Raw genomic sequence first — 12,112 nt, 5'->3', positions numbered from 1 at the left:
TCCTGAATATCGAATCCTGCTGCTCCACATCCTCTAGCTGTGCCAAATGCTAAATTGGCTTATAACCTGTTGACCTACTTAAATGCTGGCATCTTTCATGTATCTGTGATTTTCAAATGTGGGTGTACTGACTTATCTGTTGCCCGTTCTGAATTGCTGCATTACCCCACTTTGTTTAAACTCCAAATCTGTGTGTGTTTATACCTGTTGCCCAGTGTAAATGCTGCCATTTCTTATGTATGCTGGAACTTCAGATCTGGTATTTAAAATCTGCCGCCCCCGTATGAAACCTTTTTAAAGTGCCGCCTCATAAGTGTCTGCTAGGCTTATAGGCCACCTAGTGAGTTCTTCATGCACTGTGGAGCTCTCCCTTTCTCTCCCTTCCCTGGGCATCCTTCTGCCCCCCCCCCCACTATGGTGCTCTCCATCCCCCCTATCTATTCTAACTGCTACTCTATTTCCTATATTCCCTCTCTTTCAAAACCTGCAAGGAAACGTTTAAGAAGGGTCTCCTGTTGTCAAACCCTGGTCAGGCCATTGCTGACACCTATGTCAATGCGTTCTCCAGGAAGACTATTACTGACATTCTCTTTGTCTTTCCCTGTTCAGACCTATGGACTCCCCATATGGTTTCTGTCCTCTCCCTTTCCCTTCTTCACCCATTAATGGTGGAACCAGATGGGAATGGTTCTTTACACACTTCCCATCATCCAGGTGCTTTATCAATGTCTACTTGACTCACTAACAAGGCCATGAGCCCTCAGCCCAACCTCCTCCTTTTTGACATGTGTATACCATCTCTCATTAACTTCATCCCTTCTCCTGACACTCCTCCATCTTCCACTCTGCCACCCCGCTCCGGCAGTGGGACTTCTCCCCTTTACCCCTCCTCAGAAAACCTGTAAAGGCAGCATCCAACTTCACTTTGCTACTCTCAACTCTCGCTCTGCTGTCAAACACTCCTCTGACATCTGTCACCTCCTTGAAAACTTTGAACTGGACATTCTCGGGCTCACAGGGACGTGGTTCAATGCCAGCTCTGTCATTGCTTTTGAAACTCTTCATACTGAAGACTACAAGATGCTCTCCAAGATCAGGCCTAAACAGCCTGAAGGCAGACTGGCACTTGGCTTCCCTGAATTGATCCCTGCCTCTATCATACATATCCAAATGTACTCATCCGTTGAATGTCTTGTCTGCAAGCTCTGCATCTCTCCTACCCTGTTGATCACTCTGGCTACTATATACAGTACTGTTCTCCCTCTTCCTTTCAGAGTGGGCCAACCTCACCTCCTCTCTCCTGACTTCTACCTCTAAGCTTCTCATCAGAGACTTCAATTTCCATCTTGACTCTCCTGATGCAGCCATACCCTTCTGCATCCTCTTTAGGTTTTTCTCCCTTACCATTCTTCCCCCTGGTCTGACTCACTCAGCCAGGCACACTCTGCATACACTCATCTCAGCTGACCTCTCTCTCTCCAACCCTCTCAGAACTCCTCTCTTTTGGTATGACCAATCACTCCTCTCCTCTCATCTGGAGCTTCTGGGCTCCCCGGGTAAGCCTCTTCCCGCACTGCCAGCCTCCTTCTCTGTCATCAGACCGATGAAGCGAGCGTCAGTTGCGCCTTTGCTGCCTCTTTTATTTCCCCCTCCACCTTGGCTATTGACTCTCATCTGATTCAGTCCTTGCTAACCTTCACCTCTCCATCTCTAACACCCTTAAAATCGGTGCCACTACCATGAGGATCCGCATGAAGCACGCCTCCATGTGCAACAGTTGGTATGATTCCAAACTAGCCTTGCTGGAAAGCAAGTGCAAAATTGCTGAACTGAAGTTTCTGGTCTCTGGCACATCCACTGACAAACTGGCCTGTCACCTGCTCCAAAGGCATTACAGACTCTGCATCCGGTCAAAGTAGCAGGCCCATACCCAAACATGCATTTATTAAGCCACCAACAACACAGCAGAACTTTTCAAAATCTTTATAAACTTGCCAATCCTGTTGCAGCATCTACTTCTCCTCTTCCTTCCAAGGCCCTCTGCACAGCTTTGGCCTCCCACTTGACCACCAAAACTCAGGAAATCTTGACCTCACCCTCCTGTACCCACTCCCTCCTCCACCTCTACTTAGGCCTCCCTTGGCCCCACTCTGTCCATCCCTCCTACTCCCCGCCTTCTCTCCCATAGCTCTGGATGAGGTCACTAAGCCTGTTTGCTCTATGAAAGTCTCCTCCAAATAGGTGCTTTCCTCTAGAACTATCAAGGAAAATATTGCCGCCCTCGCTACCTCTTTGGCTGAGTTCTGCAATCACTCTTTTTCCACTGGCTCCTTCCCATCACCTATCAAGCACTGCCTTGTGCACCCCCTCTTAAGAAAGCCATCTGCGGACCCTTCCTGCCCGGCTAACTACTGCCCTATCTCCACTACCCATTCTTAGGCCAACCTTTGGAGAATTTGGTAATCTCCCAGCAAATCCACCACACTGAATACGTTGGTTGTCTCCACAACCACTAGTCTGCCTTCAGAGCAGCCAGAGGCACACAAACTGCTCTCCCGACTTGCTCTTAAACCTCAACTCCAACTCTCCTTCTGTTATCATCCTCCTTGATCTGTCCTCTGCCTTCGACACAGTCAACCATGCCACCCTCTTAAATCGACTCTGTGATACCCTGGACATCACAGACTGGGCACTGGCTTGGCTGTCCTCTTTCCTTTCGAATCAGCCCTCCCAGGTTCAAATGGGCCCTTTTCTCTTCTCTACCTCACTCTCTACCTGTGGCATCCCTCAGGGCTCTATCCTCTCGCTGTGGCTTTTTATTTTTAAACTTCTTTTTATTATTTTCATCACAATACACGTCGAACAACAACCAAACGAAGATAACATTTACGTAGCCCTCTTGCCCTTCTTATCTCCACTTTCTCTCCTCACTTCCAGTGTTATGCTGATGACACAGTATCCAGTCATTTTTTTTTTAAAACATAGTTTTGAATGACAAAGGTTTCGAAAATAATTCATAGAAAAATTGCATTTTTTTTGTAGGTAAAGTTCTTTTTTTTTTAACTAAAATGGGTGTTAAGGGGTATAAATAGGGGTTGGGGGCCCCCACCCATTAACATTTCTTTAAGAAAAATGCTTTTTATCGACACATTTTTATTTAAAACTTTGCCATTTGAAACTATGGCATTCGAAATGATCACTATGAACCGATGACACTCAGCTCTCCTTTAAGCTTACCTCTTCTACCTACTCTCCTTCCTCTCTCATTCCCGATTGGCTGACTGCTATACATACATGGTGTGCTGCTAATGATCTCTGCCTTAATGCCAGTAAGACTGAGATCTTTCTCATTCAAAACCTCCCCCTTGCCCCCTACTATCTGGTTGCCCTCCAAGGGCCTCCTCCACTCACCCCCCTATGAGGCAAAAAAACTGGTCATCATCTTCGACTCCTCTCTCCCCTTCTCACACCATATCGCTGACCTTGCCAAGAAGGCTCACTTTCAGCTTAATCTCCTCAGAGGCATTCTCCCTTTCTTCACCTTCCCCCTAAAACTCAATGGGCCTCATTATAAGTTTACCGGTCCGGTAGTAACAGAGCCGGTAAGCTACCGGCACCATTAATACCGGACCGGCAAACTACGAGTTCTGCGCACGGGTGCCTTTTTGCCCGCCAGGTCTGACCTGGTGGGCGTACTAGCACCCGCGAGCAGAGAATGTTGGATGCACCGGCACCATTCCCGAATGGTGCCGGTGCATCCGGATTCCCCATTCCTATTGAGACCCTATGGGGCTCAATGATATGATTAGATATGGCATTCATAACGTGCCTATACACAAGTGTTCAAGGCGCAATGAGGCAAGGGAGGGGGAACAGAAGAAAGACAGACAACGGTCTTACTAGGCCAGGTGACGTTCAGATCGCGCCCGCGAATGGCCAATTACTGGGTTCGGCAAAGCCGTAATGACTCCCATTTGCGGGAGCCGGAATAAGAATTATACCGGCGGCAGCAGCAGTATCATATTGAGGCCCAATGTCTCTAGAGCTCTGGTTCTCTCCAGGCTGGACTACTGCAACAGCCTCTTCCTCAATCTGCCTCTTTCCTCCCTCCGCCCTCTTCAACTGATCCAGAATAGGACTGGAAGACTTATCCTTGGCCTCAAGCCCAGGGACCACATCTTTCCAGCACTAAACCCTCTCCACTGGCTCCCAGTGGCTGCAAGGATCACATTCAAGACCCTCTGCATCATCCACAAGCTTTCTGAGGCCTGGGACCATACTGCATACAACGTTCTTTCCCTAAAAACCTCCCTACTAGTGTCCTTTGGTCCTCTAGCTCTAACTCTTTGCAGGTCAGAGGTTTCTCCAAGCAGAGAGTGGGGAGTAGATCTCTTTCTTCGGAAGGAGCCTCCCGCTGGAATAGCCTCCCTGCCCCTGTCAAACTTGAGCCGGATCTCCTTAAATTCCAGAAGCTTCTCAAGGCCTTCCTTTTCTCCCCCTCCTTCCCTCTCCCCTTCCTTGCTAATGCCCCCTGCTGCTGTGACTGACTGCCTGGTCCCTTCTTAGTCATACAGGGGCAAGGCCCGCCCTTGAACAGTCTGCCTCAGCCCTCCCCCACCAGTACTTGCCTTCGGGCACCCTTACCTGACTAGAGAACTGAGTCTGATCCACCCCCCTCCTCCGTGCACTAATTGACTCTTACCCCATCCCTGAGCGCACCTGCCCTCCAGGCTCCCTGTGGCACTTACCCAGCCCCTGGAGCCCCTTACCTCCTTCATCCCCCTCCTCTGCCTACCCCCACACCTTTCCGTTCACCCCAATTCCTGTTTGCTGCACTTGCACGATCCGAATGTCACAAGGCCGCGTACGACTGTTTATGGTTTTTTATCCTCCTCTGTTGCCCTCCCCCCTTAGTCTTGTGGCACCTATAAACACTTTCTGCTGTATAGGCAGAATACAAATGTTCAATAAATAAAAAATAAAATAAATATAGCAGAAGAGGGACCTGGAGAATTAGCAAGTGACCTATTTGGGACAATGACATAGACATACATGTCTCAGGCACACACACCTCTGAATCCATGTCCAAAGTGCAGAGTTTTACAGATACCACTGAAAGGGAGAAGTAAGTTGGAAAGACATGAACAATATTGCATCAACTTGGAGATATACACTTTATTTATGCACCTGATGAGTGGTGTCCTAAGTACACAAATCGTCAGTCATCGTATGTACTCAATTGAAGGTACTGGACACCTATAATGCTTGTAGTACAACCACCTGTACACACAATGAATGACCAACATCAGAAAGTTACGGAAAGTAGGCAGAACTAGAAATCATGTTACGTGTAGTTAATGTGGAAATTTTGTATTGTGTCTATCTGTTCATAACCTGAAAAGGGTTGCAAACAATGTAATGTCTCTGGCATTGTTTACTGGGATCTTTTATTAGCAAATAAAAACCTTGTGCCACTGTCGGTAGCTATGGCTTGCTCAATGAGATGTGTTGTTCTATCTGTGTGAGGCCCAGGTACACAGAAACTACTCACCTGACTGAGAATGCGACCACATTTCTTTCCCGTTTTTTCTACTAAATCAAATATTGGAAAGTTCCAATTGTTCAAATCCTTCATGAGATGGTCCAAACCATCCATAACAAGAGGTTCCGGAGCAAGAATTGGCTTATCCTGCGTCAAAAGAAGATTGGGAAAAAGGAAGGGACAACAATAAAACATTTTCTCAAAACTAACTTTCAGCAATTAAAATCCTCTTAATATCACAAGTATCTCATTCCCAATTGGCTGTAGCAAGTGTCTGCTATACATGAGATATTTCATCTGACTACATGATTTAATAAATGCTACAGTAGCCTGTTTGTAAAATAGAGGTTTTGTCTATTTTACAATAAAAATAATAATAATAATAATAATAATAATAATAATAATAATAATAATAATAATAATAATAATAATAATAATACTGCAATGCTTTCTCTAGCTTTGAATACTAGTTGCCAAATTCACTGCACATTTGACCTCTTGCCAGTTTTTATGGTGGTGGCAAAAGAAATGTTAAACATTTACCAAACATTTACAATCAAGCAATGTGTTCTCGTCTAACTAATTTAGAAGAAATAAAGTATTCCCATTACCGTTGCTGGTAAACATTTATAATTTAACTCCAGTGGCCCCGATTCACAAAGATTTACACGGAAGCAAATGGGGCCATGTCTCTGAACATCTGATTTGCGAGTATTTAGAAAGCATAACCCCAGAGAGAATCTGGAGAGGTTGCAATTCACTAGAGCAACTCAGAGGCACTGCAGGCAACTCCAAATGGGATTCAGATGTAGGCATTGTGAATCAGATATAAAGTAGCAGGTGCTCATCTGAAATCCTATTTCCCCACTTGCGCAAGTGCAAATCTTTGTGAATCAGGACACTGGTGCTGAACATTTATCTGGTGTAGATAGCTTGAAACCCTGGGCTTCATGGCCGTCCAATACTGGCGTTTGAGACTACTGCCTTTATGCAAAAGGACAGAGGATAGAGTAAAATGGCGGTGGGCCGTTGCATAGTCCTAGTGCTTGAGTGTGCGAGCCCACAGCTAGGACCATGAACGCCATAGAGAGCAACATCACTGCCAAATCTTAAATATATACCTGTTCGAGTGACCCAAGAATAAGTGAATGATACAGCTTGAATTCGAAGCAAGTAGTAGATATTTACCTCCTGTGGTATTAATGGGTGTAATATGAGGGTCTCCGGCCGATGAGTCCGACAGATGGAACCCTTTCTTAACTGTGCTGGGTCTTTTGTGCAGTCTGGCTCATCGTCATTCTGTAAAATGTCACTGCTGTCGCTGTTGTTGGTTTCATGAGTGCTATCGTAGTCTGAGGTGGTTTGTGCTGCGTCATCTGCAACACAAACCCAACTGCTTATTGTGAGACCCGTTAGGGATTCAAATTACTGTGATTGACAATTACAAAGGGCAAAAAACAAACAGAACACTGGCAGCAGTACCGTCGATTTTAAAACGACTTTCAATGGCCTTTTAGGGGATTATCTATTACAAAAGAGCACTTAGATAGGTTTGCTGTAAACTTTGCTGCAACAAAATGAAAGTATTAGTAACGAAAATGTAGTTAATAAACACGACAACGTATCTATAGAACGTGACTGCTCGTGTTACGTTTCCTTGTCCACCAAACTTCCTGCATCCCACAGACTGCTTTCCCCCAGATATCCTACTATCCTACTGCATGGTGAGTAACCACAGAACTGCACTTGCTCATGATATTTTCAGGAGGAGGAGGGGTTTTGGCAGAGACGTTTTTGTGGGAGTGCAAAAGGGGCACTTGCCCAGGGCCCCACCTTGGAGGGGGGCCCACAAGGCTGCCTGATCTAAAGAAGTAAGATTCCTTTGTTCACCAGACTTAAATAGGCCACATCAGGATATTGTATGGCATGCTGCTGAGGCTCTAAACCTATTGCCTGTCTGTTTTGGCAAGTACATTCTGCCTCAGTCAATTAATCATGTAAGCTTTCTGTGTTCACTGTGGTATATATAGTTTGTGTGTAGCTTGCAGCACAACTCTTGTAGCATTCTTTCCTTCCTGTGGGAATTATGTTGATCATGTGCAATGGTCAAATATGAAATGCATATTGGTAAATTTAGTGCCACAATGGGTCAGACGTTAGCTCAGTGTGTTAAGCACTCATTGCATATTAGTATAGAACATTCCTGTAAGGCTGGCTGAGCCTTTCCTATGTCTGAAGTTTATAAACCTGCCTGCATATGTACTTGGTCTTGCAGCACAACAGGTGATATTATCAGAAATGTACCTGCACCAGATAGGGGTTGCTATAAAACGAACATGTCATCCTTAAGGCGAGGGTCTATAAATTGGTTTGTTCAGATGGGGTGTTGTATCACCTCCAATGATAAGCATAAACTGTTAGTCCATGAGATGAATAAGTATCTGAATTTGGAACCAAAGCATTCATGCTTTCATCCTGGCTTTGCCAGCAGACAATACAGTGATCCTGGTCAAATCATCTAATATCTCATACATTAATGTACTGTCTTCTGTGAAGTTTGCCTCCTCGCATGCTGGAGGCATCGTTTAGCCCATTACTTGATGTTTCTTCTTATGTAGGCCATTTGACTGGAAGGGGTGGTAGACAGAAGGGATTGGACCAGATGGTTAAGGACTCGGGCAAGCATATTTTAAAGTCTGCTCGTTTGACACAAAAAACGATTTGCTTCTTTGTAAAAGTAAAAGGTTTTTCTGCACGTTTATAAATTAAAATTTCACAAGCCAGTGTGTTGGAAGTATGTAAAGATTTAAAATACAAAAGACCAACCCAGATCACATCTGTTAAATCACACTGATTGGTATGCTGGTACTTACATACCTCTCTTGATGATGGAGAGAATGAAGCTAGATTCATTCTGTGTTACACCCTTCTATAATATTTTGTTTTAAAAAATGATCATGTTTGGCAATGCGATTGGTGTACTTTCCATGAGATTATTTTAGTTCATGGTAAGAACTAGTAATGAAAGTGTTCAAATGCAAAAGTTGCAGAGTTGGCACCAATCCCAGATCCACCCCTTAACAAGTGTGTGTAATGCTGGCCATCTAATTTAATCTTGTATAGCCTAGCATCTCGAAATTGCCAGTCCCTAAACCTTTCAAAATTGTCAGACCTTCAGAGAGATTTCCTTCTCTGGGTATGATCTTCAAAATAGCCTCACTCGTGGTTTCACTGGCGATAATGTTGCTTCCACTATAATAGTGAGCATTGATATATTCCACACCACAGGCAGTTCATTCTTTTGATCTCTAACGGCAACCCTATTTGCATTCCATGTCCCACTTATAATCTGAGTCCGTCTGGAATATAGACACCTTCATGGTAGCTTCTAATCTGCATCCACTATCCATGCTATGCTATTGTAGCTTTCTCTTTCTTAGCAATTGGTCTCCTCTATCCATGCTTGATCACGTTCACGTTCTGCGAGTCAGAAAATGTGAGTTCTCTGTCTATTCTGGGTTACATGTACCTTTTAAATACAGTCCTGCAGTAATGCTACAGGTTGCATACCTTCTTGGATATTATTGATAGAAAGTCTCCTGTATCTATGCAAGAACAGAAGTAACCTCTTCGTAGACTAATAATGTTGGCCTTCAAATGGTACTTGTTTATCATTCTGATTAGAGCAAGAATGAAGAGGTTAAGGATACTTAAAAGAAGTGAACATTCTTATTTGTAATGCCGTGAGGCAGCATATCAACCAATGGGTTGTGATTGAGGACTGGGGGGGCGGGGGAGGGGTGACAGATATTCTTGATCACTTAATTCCTTTGATTTGGTGGAGGGGGGCCCCAAAGATGTCCGTGCCCAGGGCCCCAAAAGTGCTTAAAATGGCCCTGGGTGTTGGCATCTAAACTTCAGAAACAACTGTAATTGCTATACACTATCCAGTACAGTGGAATCAGGGCACTCTTCATGGATGTTTGTTCCTGGCACCCTATTTTATGTACCTATGGGTCTACATAATGAGGAAACAAGACTACCTTAAATAATGCATTTAATTCGTATTTCATCATAGTATGAATATGGAAATATTCTGCTTAATAGTAGTGTACATTATCATTTTAACCTACCAAATCATACCACGTTTTTCCATTGTTGCCAGGTTTTTAGATCTGTTGTTATCTTTTGAATTGCAACATTGGGTTCAAGGTGCATCTCACTCGTTTTCCTCCTGATTCTACTAGTTTTTTTCTCCTTCTCTTGGCAAATATCGTTTTTGTCTTGTTGTCAAGCCCTTTCATTTGTGTTCTCACTATTTCTATCAAAATAGATCACAGGAGGCCTTGATCTGTGCCCCTCACACTTATGCTTATGTATCTGTGGCAATTGTCATATGTTTCTGCTTCTCGATCAATAAGTGAGATAGAAACCAACATTTAATACACTGTTTGGTTCTTTCATACTTTACCTCTTTTAGTGCTGCAACAGCACAGGAAGCCTGAAATATACCTTGGTATATTTCAGAACTATCCTATAACAAAAAATGACGTAGGTTTCTTGAAGGACAATGGAAACATCTTTAATCCAGAGAGTCTTTGGTTCAGCTACTGCTAGCCAGGTAGGAACACAAAAACATAAACATCTCTGATAAAACTACTTATTTTACCCAGACCATCTCAAAGGCATCTTCTTAATCTAAGAGGTTGTTAAGAACAGTGTGTCACTTGTCACAGTCTCTTCCATATTCAGTGTCCTTCCATTCTGAGGAAAGATGTAATAGTATCAATATATTATTGTTGAAAATCACAGCAATATTCTGGATGAGCTCTAGCAAACCGCTCTTGTTTTCGTTTCCCCTTTGTAGTCCTGGGGTAGTGCTGCCTTGCAAGTCCTTCTCCTTTCCCTCAGTTGATGGGTTTGCAGCCATTCTTCAGTCAGTAAGATCTACTTGTCCCTCAGACAATTCAATCCCTTTCACTAGCCTCCCGTGTTTGGGTGAAATCATGGAGAGGGTGGCGATGTTGCAGTTGGCCAAACATTGATAGGCAACATGTTCTACATCCTTATCAATCCAGGTTTTGCCAGTTCTTCGGTACAGAATCCAGAATAATTCAGGTTATGGATGATGTACTCAACATCACCGACACTAGGGGAGTATGCCTTTATGTAATGTAATACTTGGAGAGAGTCCACACCATTTGTCAGGAGCCTTCTTGGTGGATCTAAAAGCGCTCCATTTGATACATTCTTATCTTACCTACAGGTACTAACAGGTCCAAATTCAGTCTTTAAGATATTCTCCAATCACTGTTTCCTGTGGTATTTGGCAGAGCTCCGTTCTGCCTCTTGTCCTTTTTAATGTGCACGTCGAGTGATACCATTTGAAGGCCTAGAATGAATATTCATCAATATTCAATGACACCCAATTGGATCTTAGAGTATTATTGGCAGACAATATCCTCAACGTGGGTGCTTGTTTGACCTATCTGAGACCTGGATGGTTTCTATGAACCTTAACTTTAATTGTCTAAAAAAGCGTACTTCCTACTTTTCACTTCTTCTGCTCAGGAAGTTAGGGTAAAACGGTAGTTGCCCTTACTTGCTGAGAAAGTAATCTTTTCGACCTTTTCTCCAGTTGCCAAATGTAGTGGGGTATGGATAAATTGCCAATTATTAACTTGTGCTTCTTTGTTAAATTAAATCAAGGGAACTTTTTTTTGGTTGTCCAAGCATTGCTTCTCTCTAATGTGGATGGTGGTAATGGCATTCGATGAGTGCTTCTAAACGTGTTCTTTGGCCTCACAAATCTATTCTTGCTTTAGTAAACAATTTGGTGTCTGGAAGTATCAAGTGTGTGGCCTTATGTCTCCTACATCGGTCAAATTGCACAGACTTTCTCTGGAGTCTTGAATTCTGTTAACATTATTCTGCACTGCTTAAAAGGAGGTGATGGTCTGCCAGCCTCCTTATTTGGTTGACACATTTGTGCTTTCACAAGGCTAAAACATACCTAAAACATCAAAATCCAAAACCTCCAGGCAAGCCTGTTCTACTGTCTTGCCCCATTTGTGGAATTCCTTGCCCACTTCCTTTCATTTGGCGCCTTGGCTGCTTCAGTTTCATAAGGATTTAAAGATCTTTCTTTCTCCAATTTAATCTCGAGTCTTGAGCCCGATTTGCATTGTTTCTGTATATACTGTTCTGCAATCGGATGCTGTTGGGTTAGGTTCATGCATTATAAAAGAATTTAACAAAACGTAACGCATAAAATATCATACATGCCAAATTGTTATCATTATGATATATCATACATTCACTAATTGGCTTGTCACTTTCTGAGGTCGGTATATGGGATGATAACCCATCAAATGAACTAGAGAACCGTCTCATTCAGAGCTAGAGTCTCCCCATGTCCAAAGAGTATGGCAAACAAGATGATACAGAGTACTGCAATATCAAGTACTGTAAACACGTATTAATGGATGTTCTCTCATTCCCTCATTGGTGGGATTTATAAATTTACATTTCCAATTAGAGAACACCTATGCAATCAACACACATTAGAGG

General features: G+C 43.5%; 1 protein-coding gene across 2 annotated transcripts in view; it reads right to left on the bottom strand.

Moving 5' to 3' along the window:
• PDE3A (phosphodiesterase 3A) overlaps nt 1-12,112 on the bottom strand; it is a 1,388,780-nt gene that overhangs the window by 166,903 nt on the left and 1,209,765 nt on the right. For both annotated transcript variants that reach the window (XM_069628418.1, XM_069628419.1), the window contains 2 exons: nt 6,731-6,918; nt 5,552-5,689 (listed from right to left, as the gene is read on the bottom strand). In XM_069628418.1, the coding sequence (XP_069484519.1) occupies nt 5,552-5,689; nt 6,731-6,918 (326 nt within the window). The remainder of the gene's footprint in view (nt 1-5,551; nt 5,690-6,730; nt 6,919-12,112) is intronic.

Source organism: Ambystoma mexicanum, chromosome 12 (genome assembly GCF_040938575.1).
Source record: "Ambystoma mexicanum isolate Mex_15411 chromosome 12, UKY_AmexF1_1, whole genome shotgun sequence".
NCBI lineage: Eukaryota > Metazoa > Chordata > Amphibia > Caudata > Ambystomatidae > Ambystoma > Ambystoma mexicanum.
Note: the sequence above shows the minus strand (reverse complement) of the source record. Positions and strands in the feature narration are given on the sequence as shown.